This window comes from Zootoca vivipara, chromosome 6 (genome assembly GCF_963506605.1).
Source record: "Zootoca vivipara chromosome 6, rZooViv1.1, whole genome shotgun sequence".
In the NCBI taxonomy this organism is placed as follows: Eukaryota; Metazoa; Chordata; class Lepidosauria; order Squamata; family Lacertidae; genus Zootoca; species Zootoca vivipara.
Window position 1 is genome coordinate 79187701 of NC_083281.1, and position 20168 is coordinate 79207868.

The 20168-nt window shown below is 44.1% G+C and overlaps 2 protein-coding genes across 5 annotated transcripts in view; one reads left to right on the forward strand and one right to left on the reverse strand.

Annotated features, from left to right (window-relative positions):
* Positions 1-962: 962 nt before the first annotated feature.
* On the reverse strand, positions 963-14645 carry RER1 (retention in endoplasmic reticulum sorting receptor 1). Of its 2 annotated transcripts, none has more exons than XM_035118946.2 (7): positions 14541-14645; positions 6640-6725; positions 5878-5982; positions 4300-4399; positions 2923-3001; positions 1853-1988; positions 963-1120 (listed from the first exon to the last, which is right to left on the reverse strand). In XM_035118946.2, the coding sequence occupies exons 2-7, from the start codon at positions 6718-6720 to the stop codon at positions 1031-1033; spliced, it is 591 nt and encodes a 196-aa protein (XP_034974837.1). In that variant the 5' UTR covers positions 6721-6725; positions 14541-14645; the 3' UTR covers positions 963-1030. The 2 variants fall into 2 exon arrangements, with proteins under 2 accessions (XP_034974837.1, XP_034974838.1); XM_035118947.2 differs by lacking the exon at positions 14541-14645 and adding an exon at positions 12650-13582.
* Positions 14646-18387: 3742 nt separating this feature from the next.
* The window catches only part of MORN1 (MORN repeat containing 1), a 116562-nt gene continuing 114781 nt past the window's right edge, over positions 18388-20168 (forward strand). For 2 of the 3 annotated variants that reach the window (XM_035119527.2, XM_035119528.2), the window contains exon 1: positions 18388-19645. In XM_035119527.2, coding sequence (XP_034975418.2) covers positions 19588-19645 — 58 coding nt within the window. In that variant the 5' untranslated portion in view covers positions 18388-19587. The remainder of the gene's footprint in view (positions 19646-20168) is intronic. The other variant, XM_060276186.1, reaches the window with a different exon arrangement.

A 20168-nucleotide genomic window follows, 5' to 3' on the forward strand; every position in this document is an offset into this window, starting at 1 on the left:
CCATAGAAAATTAAAAGCTGTGTTAAAACCCACAAAGTCTTGGTCTGCCATGGCCGGTGTAGATGTACCTTGGAGAGGGCTACATGAAGCAAACTTAAAGTTTTTTTTTAAGTATCAAATAAAATGTGTCAAAATACTCTCCACATAATTTATATATATACTGTATTTAATTCCAGGCCTCCAGCAAACCCTGCCCCCCAAAAACATGATTGTTAAGAATAATAGTGAGCCATTATGAAAGAGCCAGAAAGAAATCAGCCTTTCCACCATAAAAGCTAAATCAATTAATTCCTTTTCCACTTTTTTTTTGGGGGGGGGAAACAACTCGGGGTAGGCTTATTTCAAAGTTCACAAGTTTACCTCTTAAGTAATATCACCAGAGGTCCTGTAAACAGCCTGTTAGTCAAAACCTGGGACATTACAAAGCAGAAAACATTATCCCTGTGTCTCATCTTCCTCTGTAGATGCACAAAGCATTTCAGCAGTGTACCAGGATGCATTCTGGACTAGATCAACACAAAGGACCCAAAAATAAATAAATACAGTTGTGGAAACTCCCCTGTTCCACACTAGGCTATACTTTTGTAAGGAGGGGGCTTGAAATGAATGTTCTACCTTCTATTATTACTCTGTCTCGCTAAATGTGCACCAGAAACTTGTGAAATTGCCACTCAAATCCTGCACTTCCCAGGAGCTGGAACCAGTTGCGTGTACTTCCTATGAGATGTTTTGAGAACATGGGATGACTCCTGTTGTGCAACAAAAGAAAGGGGGGAGCAGAAGCAGCCCTTGGACTTAACAACTTATATCCAAAGAATAACAAGATGATATGGCTGATATTCTCTTGCTAGGGGCGGGGGAGTCTTGACGCTCAATAAACTGCAGGGGGGCGGGGAGAAATGCAACTTCTTAGTCACCACCCTCTTATTACTGATGACTTGGTATGAAGGAAAGAGGCATCATTACAATGGCTCAAAACTGGACTTTTAATTGTAATGAAGGGAGTTGGTCAGCAGGCTCAGTATAATTTCTAGCTAGCAAAGGTCTTCCCCACATCTTCCTTCCCTTTGTATTTCCTCTTGCCGTGTGTGAAGGGTATATATCGATATTTTATCATATGCTGCAACAAAAGGGAAAGAAAAACACAGGCTTTTAGAGCACACCCACGGCACTCCCCTCCCTCTGCCCACTCCACCTCAAACACCTGAATGTGCTCATGTGTTTGAACAGCAGTGGCTATCTTTTTTGGAGGAACTGAGGGCCATGTACAACCCTTTGTGGGCCACATATCAAAGTGGGTGTGACCAAAGAACAGTGGGTTGTACCAATACCAGTCCTACCTAAAGTAGATTCATTGAAGCTAATGGACATGACTAACTTAGGTTCATTAATTTCAATGGATCTACTCTTAGTAATACTTAGATACAACCCACTTATTTTTTTAAAAAAAAATAAGGCCTTTGGGGGGCATCACTATCAATGGGGGGAGCCTATGGGAACAATTAGCATTTTCTTTTAAAAGCTGGGTGTCCACTAAAATGTTTTTTGAGTTCAAGTATCACAGCAGGGGACCCATAGGAGCAGTCGTCTTTTTTTCCCCCTTTTTTAAAAATGATGGTTTTGGGGGGAGGTCACATTGGAAACAGCCCCCAGACTACCCTCTTCTGTGTTAGACAAAGCCTCAAACTTGACTCCAACTAAGGGGGTCTTTAAAAAAAACAACCACCACCACTAGCACTTTTTGAGCTACAACATAGTCAGTGATATTGCCATTATGTTGGGGCAATCCCTCTCTCTTATATTTAGGAGAATCCACAACCTGGAAAAAAGAACAATTTGGTTAGATTCTTACCTTGATTTGCCTTTTCATTGTGATGCAGAAAAGCATAATGAAGTACATCACAAGAATTGGCCAAAAAACTGGAACGTTGAAAGCCTCAAAGAATGTACATGTCATTGCAACAAGGATGCCTTTAGTAGCGGAGTGCCTTGGAAGGAAAAGATAGCTGCAGTTAGGTTGACTGTGTACTAAAATTCTTTTCAGGACATTAATGCCCAATTCACATACCATTCCTGATCTCCAGCATTCTCCCCTCCACTTCCTGGTTTTCCCCGACCACAGTTTTCTGTGACACCTGAATCTGTAACTCATGGTTAGTGCTAACCTCTGGATCATAGTCTGCAAAAAGAAGCTTCTGATCATCCTTGGAAATCAAGGCTCTAATGATACTTTGCTGATCCACAGCAAATAATGGTTATAGAAAATTATGAAGCTGAGGGAGAAACTTGCCTAGGAGAGGAGTGGGAAGGAGGACCAAGCCCACAGCAACATTCCTGCCATAAAAGACTATTTTCACCTCTTCCTCAGCATTGCTATCCTGCACCTCACAGCAGAAGGTTCTCTTATGCCTTAAGAGGCAGAATAGAAGATTCTATCACGTCTGCAGGGAGACCAGCTGTCTTTGGACCCTTCTTGTAGCTGTCACCTAGCAGTAACCATTTCATCAGGCTAGCTGAACTGTTTCCATTTCAGCTGGTTTCCGAGACCTTTGAAACCTAGGTTTAGTTACCCGAGTTTGCTTCTTTTCCTCCTCCCCTTTTCCTCTCTCCTTCTATGATTTATGTTACGATTAAGTCTAAGGCTCAGTGCAATACTGATGGATATTTGGACTTGTGATGCCTGAGTTGAGCTTTCAAATCAAGCATACCTATCATGTGGAAGAGGTGGCTAATACGGAAATGGCACTAGAAGGCCAGAGATTTGGGGGAGGTGGCAACTGGGCGACTGTTAGGTGTGCACTGTAAGGAAGGAGGCACAAGCTTGAGGCAAAAGAGAAGGCATGCCTATGAGAGGCCGTAGAACAGGAAATACGAAGGGTCAGGGACTTGAATCCCTTTGCATTGCTATTAAAACGTACTCACCAGAATTTGAATTCTGGCAGCCTTCGAATGAAGGGCCGAAACTCCTCGTTTTGTTTTGTAGGTAATGAAGGACCCTCATCTGAAAAGAGGAGGAAATGCAAAGTCTTAGGAACTGCTTTATTCTACATTTAACTCTTGCAGGTTCAACCCTTGGCATCCCCAATTAACAAAGGTCAGTAGCAGATGCTTGGAGAGGCCTCTGCCCAGAGACCTTGGACAGGCGCTACCAATCAGGTTAGACAATACTGAGCTCAATGTACAGCCTTATCTGATATAAGGAGGCTCCCTCTGTTACTACTACCATACTTAGAGCAGGTATGAATGACTGTGCTAGAGACAATTCACCCATTAAAGTTACAAGGAAACAAAAAATTATTAACAGGTGATCAAAGGGCTGTTACGTGAAAGAGAAATTGCAGCACAGATCTCCACAAAGTATGAAACGTGAAAGCAATGTCATTCCAGTCTCAATTGGAGGGGAGGTCTTTTAATCCACAGGGAAGCGAAGGAAGTAATACAAAATCAGGAATTCTAAGTCTGGCTCTATCAAAACTCTGCCAGAATTTCTAATACATCATTTATATGTTTTTCCAAGGATCTAAAAACGAAATCACTCAACTCCTAGAAGATGTCATATTCAGTTATGTGCCATGCAATCCACAGGATGCGACTAGCACTGCTTGAACTACATTCAAACCTTACAGGAGTCAGTTGTTCTTGCTATGAAAATCCACACAGGTCCACAAGCAAACATACAATGTTAAAACACTACAAAATACACTGTTTTCTGTGGGGATAATTGGGAGTCTTGACCACTCAATAAAGTTGAGAAGTGGTTGGCACTCCACACTGAAGTCCAGCACTCTTTGTACCCATAGATAGCAGGTGCAACTTAAAACATACTAAGCTGTGCCTAAGTCCCCAATATCTTCTAGGTTTTTGTGTTTACACATGATGCACATATCAGGTTTAGCATCCTTTTCTCATAGTGGACAAGCAGAAACCTCCAAGCCTCTCTATCTGATTCTCAGGACTCCCCCCCCCCAAGCTACATCACTCACCAGTCTTGGTTTGCACACACACCCTGCCTGCCTTGTGTTTTTGCCAGACTGGTATGTGTCCTTGAAGCCTTCTGGTGCTTCATTCCTGCTTGGATGGAGCATAAATAATGCTATGCGAGTGTGTACAGAAACTAGCCTGTTATGGAAAAGGTGAAATAGGCATTTGTTGCTTTCCCCACTTTTGCCTATGGCCCTGCCCAGCACTGACATGTGGTCCTCAGGCTGAAAAGGCTTCCCCACACCTGATATATAATAAGTTCATGCAACAACCAACACCCATGCAAAAGAAAAGGGGGGCTAGTGATATTCTTTATACCTGAGTCCTCCATTAGAGAGGGATCTACCTTTGGCGACAAGAAAGCTATGAAAAGGTTTAGGTGGTAGATGCCCAAGGCATATGTCACGATGTACCAACCCTAGGAAGGGGAAGGAAGAAGAAAATGTCAAATGAGGACATGGCTCTAAGTACAGAAACACACCTACCTACCCAAAACTGCTTGCCCACAATCTGCAGTACTTCACTATATGAGGGGGATGTTGGGGGTACTCAACAGTGCTCCTCAAATATTGTCAACTATAACCCTTATCAGCCCCAGCCAGCATGATGAGGGCTGTAGTCCAAAAAAATCTGGGGGGCACCGCGTTGGCTAGTTTGAAATGGTAGGGCACAGCAATACATAGTAAATGAATAATGTAAATCAGATCCAGAACAAGCGAGGATTGGGGAACCTGTCTGTCCATCCCCCTGATCCTGTTCCCACCACACCCAGTAAACATGACCAATGATCAAAGATGTTTGAAGCTGCTGTTTGATTTAGGTCAGGGATAGGGAACCTAAATCAACTAGAAGCAAGGAATAAAGCATACTAAGAGGCAAACAGCATGAGAGCAAAAGGGAAATAAGGAGAGATCAAAGAGAAGCAGGATATTTAGGGGGGTGGCAGAGATCTTAATAAAGTAGGAGCAAATAAAGATGCAAGTGTGTGGGGAACAAATGTAATGAACAAGCACACCCCGAGCCTGAAGATTTCCCAATGCAGATGCATCTTAAGGCTAAAATAGAGGTGCTCAAAAGCAATCCAAGCAGAAATCTGCTATTCTCCTATGGTGCTTGTTCCTCCACTTGTTACAGTCAGATGAATTTATTTTTTCCTGCAGCTTAGAGGCTTTAATCTAAACAGGGGCAAGCAGGCAAACAGGGACACTGCTAAAATAAGTAATCAGAAGGTGGGGTGGAGGGTGCTAGGAGTCCAGCTTCTCAAAATACTCTGAAATGATTCCAAGGTTCCAGCTCATAAGGTGATTTTTCAATTGGCATAAATACAGATAACAATGGAACAATCTACTGGTGTAAATTTACCTACTGAGTTTGATGGCACTTGCTCCCAGGTGCATATACTGTTGCAGTAATCTGGTCCTCCAGATGTTGTTGAACTCCACCTCCCATCAACCCTCGTTAAAGTGGTCAATGCTGAAAGATGATGGGAACTGCAATCCAGCAACATCTGGAAAGCCACTGGTTCTCCAGCCCTGAAGTAGACCCTTAACACTTGTTATACCCAAACAGACACAAAAACAGAATCACAGAAGTGCTTTCAGATTACCATTCTTTCCTTACACAAAACTACAGGAGGTTTATTATGTTCATTATTTATCAAGGTAAGATACTGCTTCAATAATCATTACTATTATCTTCTGAATCAAATATTTTTCAATGCTACTCATATTAGTTCTGTGACATTTCATTTGTGCAATTATCTTGCATATCACATGTAATTCAGTATCTCCTGTTAAAGGCATGTAATGGAAGTTAAAACGGTTGCTTCCATCAAACAACAAACAGTGACTCCACACACATGCAGTAGGATCAGCAAGTGGTGCTCAGTCCTCTTACCTGCAGTAGATAAACTCTTATCATGTAGAGAAAACTTAAACCCAGCGTTGCGACCCATCGCACTGCAGTATAAGGAGTAGATTTGTCTAACCAGGACTGATAAATCTAGAAAAAATGCAGTATTAAGATATTCATCAAGTTGCTAATAATAACAGCATATCATCACCTGTCAAAAGACTGCAAGCTATTACAACAGCATTGTATAGCTAACAATTACAGCAGCAATCCTGTATACTGTTTAGGGAAGTTTTTAATGTTTGATGTTTTATCATGTTTTTCATATTCTGTTGGGAACGCAACCAGATGGGCAGGGTATTATTTATTATTATTATTATTATTATTATTATTATTATTATTATTATTTATTACAGTACAGTGTACACTGGATTTTTTGGGCTCCAGCTCCCATCAGCATTGTCAATGGTCAGGGATGATGGGATCTCTAGCCTACCAATGTTGAAGGGGGGCAAACGTTTCACACATGGTCGTCTCATTGAGTTCAACAGGACTCAAAAATAGAGAACTATCTGCAGGACTGACTGCATGGTGAGTGCAATCTTTAATGTGCGCACAGTGCAATTTGAGTGCTCCCAGTCAAGAGTTCCCCAGATACATGATGCCTCTTCCACCACTCCTATGGGCAAGTGGAAGGTGAAAGGTCTGGCTGCAGTTCCTTTCTGTAAGTTGCAGCTTTAAACTACCCTGAGTGATAACTCCTTTGATTTTATTTATGCATCTCTTAGCCCCTGGTGTGAAACTAACCTGTCCAAGTCTTGTGAAAAATCTAAAGACCACTGAAGATTTGCCATGAATGGACTCGCCAGTACTGTCCCCTTCTGACATTGTTGCTGTGGAAACAAAAGCAAGAACATTAATGTAACTGAGCTTTGGCATAATACTCTTGTACGAAGATTCAGGACAGGTAAAAGGAAGTACTTCTTCATGCAGCGAATAGTTATTAAACTATGGAGTTTGCTCCCAGAAAGGGCAGTGATGGTCACCTACTTGGTTGACTTAAAAAGAGGACTGGGCAAATTCATGGAGGAAAAGGCTATCAATAGCTACAAGTCACAATGGCTAAGCTCTGCCTCCATGGTTGGAGGCAGAAATATTTCTGAATACCAGCTGCTGGAAGCCACAGGAGGGGAGAGTGCTCTTAGGTCCTGCTTTCCGGTTTCCGACAGGCACTGCGAGAACAGGCCGCTGGACTAGATGGGCTAGTGCCGTCTAGGATTTTCTTACGTTCCTCCACATTTTCATCCTCACAACAACCCTGTGCGGTAGGTTAGACTGAGATAGACTGTGACTGGCCCAAGGTCACCCACTGAGTTTGATGGCTAAGTGAGGATTTGAACCCTGGTCTCCCAAGGTCCTCGTCTCCCACTACACTACACCTGAATTTGTTTAACCCCCTTCTATTATTATTATTATTATTATTATTTATTAAATTTGTGTTCCACCGTTTATCTGAAGATCTCAGGGCAGTTCACAGCATAAAAATGCAAAATAAAAACACTGTGGCTCTGTGGTCTGAGGTACCATGTTTTGCCTGCCATTTCAAATGCAGAGTTCCACTTTCATTGAAAAGGGGAGGAAAGATACCCAAATCTGAAATATTTGCCTGGCCTTCAACTCCTATTCACAACTCAGCACAATTTTGTGGCACAGTGTAAGCATGTGAGCAAAATGCAGACCCATCGGTTCTCTTGATTTATGACAGAAGGGGGAACAACACTTTGTGCAATTCTAAGTATCTCCACAGTAGCTGCTGTGCCACATCATCAAAAGGATTACTTGGTACAACTTCCTGGTTGGCCATTTCTACAGGAGGCGGGGCTATGCTCCTCTAAGCAAGAGTGCAAGTAATTCTACTCCCAGAGCTACAGAGCAGGAGCATACAGGCACAGCATTAAGTGCTTACAGAAGGAGGAAACGGGATCAGAAAAAGCAAGAAGAAGAGATGCCAGGAAAAAAGCATCTCTCACAACGAAGGAGTTGGGAGAGGTTGGCCTAAAGATAAGCAAGTAGTTAATCATTTCACCATATTAACAAGGCAATTCACAAACACTTCAAGTTGCACAGGATCATAATACACTCTTAGAGCTAATGAGAGACTGTTTCCCAAGCTTAAACGCTATGGAGGATTTACTTAAGTAAAACCTCTAAGGATTTACTTAGAGGTTGCAACTATGACTCCCAAGCCCCTTCACCCCAATTAGGCTTTTAAAAAACCTGAATGATAGACACAAGCTTTTCTTTTAAAAAAAATCTAATTGCTATGGGGTGTGTGAAGAGGTTGGGTGCCCCTAAGGCACATCTGGCTTGCAGACTGGGGCTTCCCTACCCGTGTGGCAGAGCAGGGGCTGACCAACATGTCCAAAAATAAATCCACCCCGGCTGCTCAACATGTCATATGCGTATTACGTGATTTTAATAGAATTTAGACACTACCATTCAACAAAAATATTTTCAGGGTGTTTAAAAACCATTATAGGCAGAAGAATAAAATACGCAGTAAAATAACAGGGGGGAAAGGAGAAGGATATAGCAGAGGTTAAACTGAGAGCCTAAAAGCCCAGGAAAATATTACAAAGGCATTTGTCTGCTGCCAAAAAGGACACTTAAAGAGGTGCCAAGGAAACTTCCCTGGGGGAGAAAATTCCACAAGCACACAGACATCATCTCAGAACACTGGTTTTCAACTGATGGGTTCCGGAACCAACTACTGGGTTGCAGCCTAACCTAAGGTGGGTCACAACAACAGTATTGCCGCCATAAAAATACATGGTAAAAAAATTATGAAGTGGGTCCCCAAATTCATGTCTGAGTTAAAAGTGGGTCCCAGATCTTATGACTACAGAGCTATTATTATTGGGGTTGTTAATTAAATGTTTATACCACCCTTCATCCAAAGATCACAGGGTGGTTTACAATATAAAAACACAAAAATGCATACCATAATAACAAACTGAAACAATACCCCCCACACCCCAAGTTTAAAAGGCCATGGATTATTTAAGTAGCCAAAGGCCTGGGAAAAGAAGAATATTTTTTTGCCTAGGAATTAAAGATATGTAACAAAGGCACCAGGCGAGCCTCCCTGGGGAGAGCATTCCACAAACATTCCACCTAGAAGGTACCTTCCCCATAACCACCTTGGTTTCAAGGGCAGGTGCTCCATGGTGTAGCAGCTGCCTAATCACCTTGTTGGGTGGTCAAATTCATTTTCCATCCTAGATGAAGTTAGTGGAAGGCAAAAGTTAGCTCATATCTCTAGTACTATGGCATGCTGAATGAAGCAATCAGGAAACGACTATGGAGGGATGCAAGGATTGCCCTGCTGGATTAGAGCAAAGGTCCATCTAGTCCTCTAGCACTTTGTTTCCAACAGCACACAGCCATGTGCCACTCTGGGTACTCAGAAGTCAGACACTGTCCTGAAGGCCTGATGATATTCAGGGCCACATTTCCTCTGTACATGGCGCTACTGCAAATGGGTGCTACAACAAAATGTCAGTGTATCCTCACCTAGCAAAAGTGCTCCTGTTTAAGGTATAGGCAACTCAGCCATCTTCTCTAGGAAACTGGAAGCAACAAAGGACTCACATGGGGTATTCTGCTTCCCCCACACCCAACTTTTCAGTTAGTATTTATCAGGGGTCTCCCTTATTTCTCAATGGCCCCCATTTTAGTTCGAACCATATCAATACCTACCACCTGACTTCACTATTACAGGATGTGACCCAAGACCAACCCAAGACACTTCGGCATCTCAGGCGGATCCCAAAATGGGGCCTCCTTTCCCACCAGGGAAGAATGGGTGAGGGAAGATCTACATCAGGAGCAAGGTAGGAAGAAAGACTGACATCTAGATCTGCTGGTCTGGTGAATCCCGCTGCCTGAGACAGTCACCTCACCTTGTTTTATGGGTGGGCTAGCCCTGGCGTGACCACTAAAAGCCACGGAAATACCTATCTCTGATTTCGCTGTGCAGTCAGCTATAATAAGCTTTCAACACACAGTGCAGCTGGACTGTTTTCGTCCAGCAGGTAAGCCCTAAGTGGTCTGTAAATCACTCCAACTGATCTCCAGAATGGAAAAAGGAACTCACCTATTAGCAGACCATTACTCAATGGTAAAGCACATGATATGTATGCAAATGATCCCCACGAACCCTTCACTCCTTGGCATATACGCTTTAAAAATTCTTAGGAAAACAGGAATGAGGGGGACTTCTGCCTGAGACCTTTGAACTCCATCAGGGTAGATCAGTAATTATCTGACTCAGTAATAAGGTAGTTTCACATGTCTGTGTATCGTCTCTGGAGGAAACACTAATTATAATAAGGGTCCCATTCATACTATCAATAAAGCACTTGTACACCAATTTAACAGTCATGGCTTCCTGCAAAGAATCCTGAGAACTGTAGCTCTTTGGGGGGTGTTTCCTAACAATTCTCAGCACACTAAACAAACAACAGTTCCTAGGACTTTTGGGGGGAAGTCAGGACTGTTAAAGTGGTATAGGTAAAAGTAAAGGGACCCTGACCATTAGGTCTAGTCGCAGACAACTCTGACGTTGCGGCGCTCATCTCACTTTACTAGCCAAGGGAGCCGGCGTGCAACTTCTGGGTCATGTGGCCAGCATGACAAAGCCGCTTCTGGCGAACCAGAGCAGCGCACGGAAACACAGTTTACTGTATATTCCTGCGTATAAGGTCCAGTCGCGGATGACTCTGGGGTTGCGGTGCTCATCTCGCTTTACTGGCTGAGGGAGCTGGCGTACCGCTTCCGGGTCATGTGGCCAGCATGACTAAGCCGCTTCTGGTGAACCAGAGCAACACACGGAAACGCCGTTTACCTTCCTGCTTTCACTTTGACATGCTTTCAAACTGCTAAGTTGGCAGGAGCTGGGACCGAGCAACGGGAGCTCACCCCGTCATGGGGATTCAAACCGCCGACCTTCTGATCGACAAGCCCTAGGCTCTGTGGTTTAATCCACAGTGCCACCTGCATCCCACTAAAGTGGTATAAGAGTGCTTTAAATGTATGGCGCGGATGCAACCAAGGTCTTATCTGATATTAGACCTGGATGGCCTGGGAAACAAAGTATCAAGAATCCCAAGTGCCATAAAAGAAAAAAAGTACAGAGAAAAACCATTAAGGGGGAAACTCTATGCCAACAGATCTAGGATTAAGCCACATTTAACTCAACTGAATTTACTTCTGAGCTGACGGGCATGGGACCAAGGTGCCTGAAGACCAGTATCTCCCAGTAATAACTTTGTCCCTGAGTTTTTAAAAATGAATAAATCCAAAAGTGTTACAAAGGCTACAGTGCTGAAAGCACTAGAGGCCTGTTTCTCTTTCCAGGCAGGCGTCAAGGATCAGATGCCAGCACCTTTCACACAGTAGTTACAAAACCAAAGTATTGGGGAGCAGGGAGAACAGGAACACCGCAATAGAGTCTACTGCCAAAGTAACCCTCAGAGGGTTTAGCTTTATTACATTTGAATATGCTCTCTGTGGCACCCCCCCAAATAGTGGAATTCCTTCCCAACAGAGGTGTGTTTAGCATCTGCATGCTGACATCACACCTCTTTACGCTAGGCTTTGACATTATACAGTGGTACCTCAGGTTACAGACGCTTAAGCTTACAGACTCCACTAACCCAGAAATAGTACCTCAGGTTAAGAACTTTGCTTCAGGATGAGAACAGAAATTGTGCGGTGGTGGCGCGGCAGTAGCGGGAGGCCCCATTAGCTAAAGTGGTACCTCAGGTTAAGAACAGTTTCAGGTTAAGAACTGACCTCCAGAACGAATTAAGTTCTTAACCCGAGGTACCACTGTATAGATTTGGTATATATTAGGACCTACCGTATTCTTCTGACTGCAAACTGCTTTTACTGATTTTTCTATTGCATTTCTATATTGCTGTACTCTGCTCTGGGGCAATTATTGTTCAGGGCTTAGAAGAAATCCAATAAATAAATAGTTAAATGATATAATATTGCTTCCCACTTTTTAAAAAACGCAAAGCGATTCACAAGCAAGCAAAAAAAATGTATATACAATTTGTTAAAATCCAAAAACATTAAAAACTGAATTCCAAAGGCCTTATTTTTGATACAAAACTGAATTCCAAAGGACTTACTTTGGTATACAATTTTGTTTTGTTTTCTACATGGGTCCTATTTCTTTTATTTTCTTTTTTGTGTCTTATCTTACCCTGTGCACTTGTAATTATGTAATTTTTATATATTTCAATAAAGAATGTAAAATAAAACATGTATGAGAACAAGATCTCCTGAACATGGGCCAACTAACAGTCACATGCCTTGCAGCTTGGTTGGACATGGAGAGTTTCAGGTGGAAAAAGTACCATGCCACTACTCTGGCTGGCTGTACTGCCCCTTAAGCAGGCAGGTTAAGGAGAAACAGTATGGAAGACCATTACAGAACTGCAGTACTTTTTCCATCCAAGAACATTTACTGCTAAGCTTTGAGTTCAGGTATAATTGCTGTTTGCTTGAGGGCCATCAGGGGATGAACAAACTGCATGGCAGTTACACTTTCCCTTAGCTATCTCTCTTCTGGCCACGTAAAACAAACCCATACAACCATTATGGCACCATCAAATCTGCTCATTTCTAGCCTGGGCCCCCCATGGCAAACCAATTGTGCAAAATGCTCACCCCACCAAACACAAGAGATTCACTTTGCTGCCAATTATTTTCTCAGAGTGAACTCTGTTCACAGTTCCCTGCTTACACTTTATGATCCTGGACGCAATCTTGCAAGCAATCTTGCCACAGACGCGAAGTCACATGAACAGTCTTTGAAGGAGGGCTGCAGTGGCAACAGTGATTGTGGGCCAAGGTGTAGAGGACCCTACGAAGGCAACATTTTGTCCACACTTTGAATGATATTGAGCTGGGTTGAGAGAGAGGAGCAGAAACAATATCTGGGATTGCGAGGAGAATTCCCACTAGGGTGAGGTCTTTTTCTTGGAAAATGAGAATTACTGGGGGCTGCCACTCTTTTCCATGATTCATTTGGGTCCAGATAGACAAGTTATCGCTCCATGTGGGTTATTTTGAGTACAACTGCAAAAGAAGAATCCACTGAGAATGCAGACTAGCTTTTCAAAGGCAAGGAAGGTCCACAAAATACAACCGGGTGTGTCCTAAATTGCTCAATGACAGTATGTCATACGCTGTCCACACCCAGTAGTCTCATCAACCTGTTCCAGGGGACGAGGAAAAGATTACAACTGAACATCAGGACAATATTAATTCCAGGCTGATAGGTTGGCCTTAATCATCTTCATCAAACCAAGGAAGTCTCAGCCTACTTGAAAAATAACACCACCTTAAAAATTCAGGTACCCAAAATGGGAGGCTTCAGTACCCCTTGTTTAAATTGTCCACACTTAACATGCAACAGGGTCCCCGCTCCTCTATTCCACATACAAGACAGAAACAGATTATCTTCATCCCACTGTACATAGTGCAATTGGAAATAATCACCCTTAGCCCAATGACCAAGAGTAGACTAGCATTTGAAGCACACATATCCCCAGTTGCTATTATAGAAACAGAGGAATAAACCACCCCCAAATAATTATCACCATTTGAGTGGCAATATGTAGTCATATTCCACACCATACATTTAAAGCACATGACTTTGAATATTTACCCTTGCAATTCTCAGCACCCTTATTTAATTTTTGGGGGGGTGGGTGGGAAATCATGTACTCTAAATATACAGAGTAGATTTGACAAGTAAAACCAGAGGCTGTAGATTAATGAGGAAAGGTGACCCTATGGCAAAGTGGGGGAGAAGGAGGAATAAGAGAGGCTAGCAATTGAGAGAAAAAGAATTAAGTGTCAATGTATGGTACCAAATAAAGAACCCCCATCACAAGTTGGTTTTGTAACAGAGCAGTGATGTGAGTAAGGGTCCCTTTTATTAACAACAATAGTTTGACAAGTATCCTCCACCTGCCCTGCTGTCCCCAACTTGGCATGACGAGACCCCTCACAAGGCTGAAAAATCCCCCCCTTAATAATAACTTTGCGATTATCTCTCCAAGTCACCCCCCAACTTACTAGGGAATTTATTATATGATAATAACGATTTCACAAGGGCCCCCCTAAGCCACGCCCCACAGCTCCCCATAAAGCAAAACCACCCTTTGTAGTAATTTTGCAAGGATTTTCCTCAACCTCTTGGTATGGACAAGACCCCAAGGCTGAAAATCCTTACATTACATTGCAACTCCTCCCCCGCCCCCAACCCACTACCCGGTTTGTCAGAGCAAAAAAATGCGTCATTATTTTTATTATTAATTACTGTATTATTATTTCTCAAGGACCTCCCTCGTGCAGCCCCTAGCTTATCGAGACCAGCCTGAAAAGACCCGCTTTTAAGATTTGATTTCTCAAGAAGGGCCGCCTCTCCCAGCTCGCCATGGCGGGGGACCCTCAAGGCTGAAATTTCGTTATTTTGGAAAGGGGGTTGGAGGAAAGGAGGAAACCCCGTCCCCCCCCTCCCGCGTCAGCCTGGGGCCTAGAGAGTCCTCTTCCCGCCCTCTCACGGAGGGCCCCGGCCTCATCGCCGGGGCAACGGCGGGGCCTCGGGCCTCACGGGGGTAACTTACAGGCCGCGCCGGGTGTCCCTCCTTCCGCTTCCCGCCCCGCCTGACCAGGCAGAGCCGCTGCCCGCGCCAACCCCTCCTCCTCCTCCTCCTCCTGCTGCCGAGATGGCGGCAGCGCGAAGCCGACAGAAGAGCTTCCGCTACCGGGGCGAAGAGGAGGAGGAGGAGGAGGTGATGATGATGATGATGGCGGGGGCGGAGGGTGGGAGGTCGGCCGCGCCGGCCACAGGGATGCTCGTGCCTGCTCACCTGGCGGTGGCGGAGTTCAGTAGGGTTTACTCCTTAGGGAAAAGGCACAAGCGACGCAGCAGCCTCCCGGAGCCCGTTAACGACGAAAGCAAGGAAACGCGCATCGCTTCGTTTCATTCTTTCCTTTCCTCCTCCGAGCTCAAGGTGGCGCACGGAGTTCCCCTCCTCCTCCTCCTCATTTTAGTCACACAACAACCCCGTGAGGGAGGCTAGGCTGAGAGTGAGTGAGTGATTCATTAATCTACCCCCCCCAAGGTCACAGCTTCGTGGCTGAGTTGGGGATTTGAACCCTGGTCTCCCACCCGCAAAGGATGTAGGGCAGTGCTTTGGAGCTCCCCCACCCCGCACAGGAGTCCGAGGGGTGGGGGCACAAAATAAAAAAGAAGAATAAAATACAATGATTTTTTTTCAATTAGAATAAGATCTATTATTTGATTATTGATGTAAACCCCCCAAATGTATTTTCTATAGTTGGAAGTTTTTACCACTTCTGTACATTTTATTTTATTGCTATGGGTAGTGCCTGATGCAAATAAAGATTCTTCTTCACCTCGGATTGCTCTACCGGTAGTTTCACACATGGGAAATCTCTGTGTGATTCTGGAATGCCTGATAGTCTTTCAAGGCCAACTAGGAATTTCTGTAAAATAAAAAAATTCCTTCAGTAGCACCTTAAAGACCAACTAAGTTTTTATTTTGGTATGAGCTTTCGTGTGCATGCACACTTCTTCAGATACAGTGAAATGGAAGTTTCCAGGCACTTATGTAGAGAAGGGGTGGGGAGGGGTGGGGATGGGGAGGGGGGATCACTCAGAAGGGTGGTGGAAATGGGTGATTGACTGACTGATAGCTGTTGATGACCGCAAACGACTGCAAATGGTTTTGCATGAAAAAGCAAGGGTTGAGATGGCTGGAGATCGCTTATCATGTATAATGAGATAAGAACCCGATATCTCTGTTCAAACCAGGTCCCTCCATGGTTTTGAGCTTGGTGATAAGTTGCAATTCAGCAACTTCTCTTTCCAGTCTATTTCTGAAATTCTTTTGTAGTAAGACAGCTACTTTGAGATCTTGTATAGAATGTCCTGGGAGATTGAAGTGTTCTCCTACTGGTTTTTCTGTCTTCTGGTTCCTGATGTCAGATTTATGTCCATTTATCCTTTGGCGTAGGGTTTGGCCTGTTTGTCCAATATAGAGAGCTGAAGGGCACTGTTGGCATTTGATGGCATACACAATGTTAGAGGATGAGCAATTAAATAGTCCTGAGATGGTATGTTGGATGTTGTTGGGGCCAGTAATGGTATTGTCTGGGTGTATGTGGCAGCAAAGTTGGCATCTGGGTTTATTGCAGGCTCTGGTACCAGTGTCCATGTTAAGTCTGGTGGTTGTATTATTGTGGGTGAGGAGTTGTTTAAGATTGGGTGGCTGTCTGTAGGCAATGAAAGGTCTTCCTCCCAGAGCTTGAGAAAGGGAGCGGTCATTGTCCAGGAGAGGCTGTAGATCTCTGATGATGCGTTGTACTGTTTTAGCTTGGGAGCTGTATGTGATGACTAGTGGTGTTCTGTTATTTTCTTTTTTGGGTCTGTCTTGCAGCAGGTTCTCTCTAGGTATCTGTCTGGCTCTGTTGATCTGTTGTTTAACTTCATCAGGTGGATATTTTAGTTCTAAAAAGGTTTGCTGTAGATCTCTTAGGTGAGATTCTCTGTCTGTAGAGTTGGAACAGATGCGGTTGTAACGTAAGGCCTGGCTGTATACGATGGATTGTTTGGTATGTTTGGGATGGTAGCTAGAAGCATGTAGATATGTTTGTCGGTCAGTTGGTTTTCTGTATAAGGTGGTGTCTATACGTCCATCCTGTATTTTTATAGTAGTGTCCAAAAAATGTATTTCTTGCATAGATTGGTTCATTGTGAGGTTGATGGTGGGGTGAAAGTCATTGAATGTCTGGTGGAAGGTTTCCAGGGTCTGTTGTCCATGTGTCCAGATAATAAAAATATCGTCAATGTATCGCAGGTACAGGAGAGGTTTGAGTGGGTAGGAGTTAAGGAAACGTTGTTCTAAATCTGCCATGAAGATGTTGGCATACTGTGGGGCCATGCGGGTGCCCATGGCTGTGCCGCTGATCTGGAGGAACAGGTCATCACCAAATTTGAAGTGGTTGTGGGTAAGGACAAAGTGGCAGAGTTTGGTAGCAAAGTCCGCTGTGGTTTTATCTGAAATGGTGTTCCTTATGGCTTGTAAACCATCATTGTGTGGGATGTTGGTATATTGACTGACTGATAGCTGTTGATGACCGCAAACGACTGCAAATGGTTTTGCATGAAAAAGCAAGGGTTGAGATGGCTGGAGATCGCTTATCATTTCCACCACCCTTCTGAGTGATCCCCCCTCCCCATCCCCACCCCTCCCCACCCCTTCTCTACATAAGTGCCTGGAAACTTCCATTTCACTGTACCTGAAGAAGTGTGCATGCACACGAAAGCTCATACCAAAATAAAAACTTAGTTGGTCTTTAAGGTGCTACTGAAGGAATTTTTTTATTTTACTTCGATCCAGACCAACACGGCTACCTACCTGTAACTAGGAATTTCTGGTATTCCAGTGCTTAATTTTTTTTGGTGGGGGGGTTGCTGGTACTCACCCTAAAGTTACAGTAAGTGCCACACTTTTAACATGGGGAGGTGCCAGTACTGCATACCCTTGAGTACCCCCACAAAACCCACTGAAAACACATTTATACAGGTACCTACTGAGAAAACAAAACAGCACCAAAAGGAATTATTGTGGAAGGAATTATTTTTTGGGAGGGTGGGGGGATTTTATCCTAGCTCAATGTGCCAAATAACCCGAGTCCACCTCAGCTCCTCTAGGTCTTAACCGCTATGCACATAGCAACTGTTTTGCATGGCGGTTCCGCTCCTGGCCCCTGCGTGCAACAGTGAAGAGCACATAAGTCCACTCCACCCTGTTGTGTCCTGTTCTGCCCCATTTCTCCCCCCCCCACTGTTATACCCCTTTTCCAGCGTGAGCATGAGCAGAGACACATCATAAATCGTTAATATACATAAATATACTAAGAGGAAGTGCCCAGAAATTCATAGGGGGAAAAGACAGCAATATTTTAAGAGCTATTTGTGAGCTTCAACCCATTGTGCCATCAGGTCATGTTTTGGTCCACCATTTTCATTCAACATGGCGGCTGGCATCCAAACATAGATGAAGGCTGCTGCCCCCACCTCAGGAGCCCTCATGCTGAGCTTGGCAATGATATCACAAGAGGCAGGCAAACCTATGAAGTCTGCCACCCCCACTATACACCAAAAAGCCTATAGTGTGACTCTGTCCTCACACTCAAGAGTCCTACGACACAGATAAGATCACTGCCAAGCAGTCACAGATGAGAGACTCCCCATTTCTGAAGCACTAATGGCTTTATGTCCTCATACCTATTAGGCCACACAGTTGCTCCTTTCCTCTCTCACCTGGGGGGGGCCCCAGCTCTGTACCAAAGCAAGCTGTTGCCCTGTGGGGAGGGATGATATAAAAAAACCCAATGTGCTACTAATTCTCAGCTATATAATTGTACCGTGCATGGTGCTACACAACCCCGACTTCTGACAAATAACCAATCTGTAACTAGTGCTAACAGGCACAAACCTCAACTCCATACTCAAATGTGGCCCTGAAGGTCAGTGTAAACACAGTTGTTGCAGTGAACCAGTGGCTTTGCTCTTCTTCTCCGCTTCATATATTTGGTATAGCTTGAAAAACTGCTCACGGGTTTGTTGTGATTACAAGCTTGATCACCATTATAATTCCCTCGGGGTAGAGACCTCTCATAACTCCTTGTTTGTAAAACACCACATTAGACAGGCGGTGCAACCTGTGGGTGTGGTAATGATTACATCTTGATCAACCCCAAAATACCTTGCAACACCAACCTCCTATGGCTGGGTCGAGACCAACAAGGGGGTCATGTCCTGACTGAGATTGATAGTTGTTTATTTTTGTTCTTATAAGTAATAATCATTAGATGTTGATCCACATTGCAACATCACACTCTGACCTGAGGGTGGTGGTGGTGTTATTTGGATGTCACAAAATCTTAAGTGGCTAAATTGCAACCCACACCAAAGGGGGTTAAAGAAGTGATCCAAAACATGTTTACTAATAAGTCTCATTAAATTCAACAAGACTTGATCTCCGAAAACGTGCATAGGATTGCAAACCTTAACTAAGTTAACTAAGTTTCCACCATAAAAAATCTGCTAGTCATCAAGTCTGGAACTCCCTTTTTAGATTTTACCAGGGTTAGAATGCAGCATAATTGTTGAAACAAACAAACAAACAAAAATTCCTTCCAGTAGCACCCTAGAGACCAACGAAGTTTGTCATTGGTATGACCTTTCGTGTGCATACACACTTCTTCAGATGTTTGCAGCGTTGCAGGTTAAAACCGGAAAGGCTATAAAGATGGACGAGACTATTTTGCGCAGGAAATGCATTTTACAAGCTTATCCGGCGCTCGGAAACAAGCCCCCACCATTGCATTCAATGCGACTTTCCGGCTTCAGGTAAGCACGTGCGGCACCCAAAGCCTCGCACTGAACCAAAGCAGGAGATTCAGGCTGAGCAGGAAACATGAAATCAACCCCGCGTTACACTTTAGCGCGCGCGCAGTAAGCAAACGCGCAATCCCCGCCCGGCCAGCAAGAGGAGGCCCCTCCCCCTAACAACCGAACAGCCAATCAGAGGTAAGAATCTGTTACTAAGGTGTAGCGTCCTCGAGGGATATGGAAACATGGCGGCCTCCAGGCCTGGATCCTACTGTGGGGAGGTGAAAGAGCTGCGTCGGGACGGTGAGTGGCGGCGGCGGGAATGGATAGCTTGCACCAGGAGGACTGTTAACGTGATGGATTTAAATGAGAAGAAATATGGGGGGGGGGCGCATTGCCTTTTTTGGAACAGTCATGAGCTGTGACAACTAAATCGAACCTCCATGCACAGAAGCAGTCTATCAGGTGACAAGCCACATAGGGAAAGTTATCACCCACATTTGCTACTTTTATACACACACACGCACACACACGCACACACACACACATATAGATAGATATAGATATATACATACAGTACATTCGTACATATATTAGGACCTGGGAGAGCAGGGTTCCAATCCCTACTCAGCTAGGAAGTTCACTGGGTGGCCTTGAGTGAGTCAGTCAGCCCCTCAGCCTAAGCCTACTTCACAGGGTTGTTGTGGAGAAACAGGTTGATATATGCCACCTTGAGCCCCTTGGTAATGTAAATGTAATAATTACATTTTCTTTATAAAGAAGTTGTTGTTTCTTTCTTTCTGTTTATAAGCCCAGATAAAGAGAA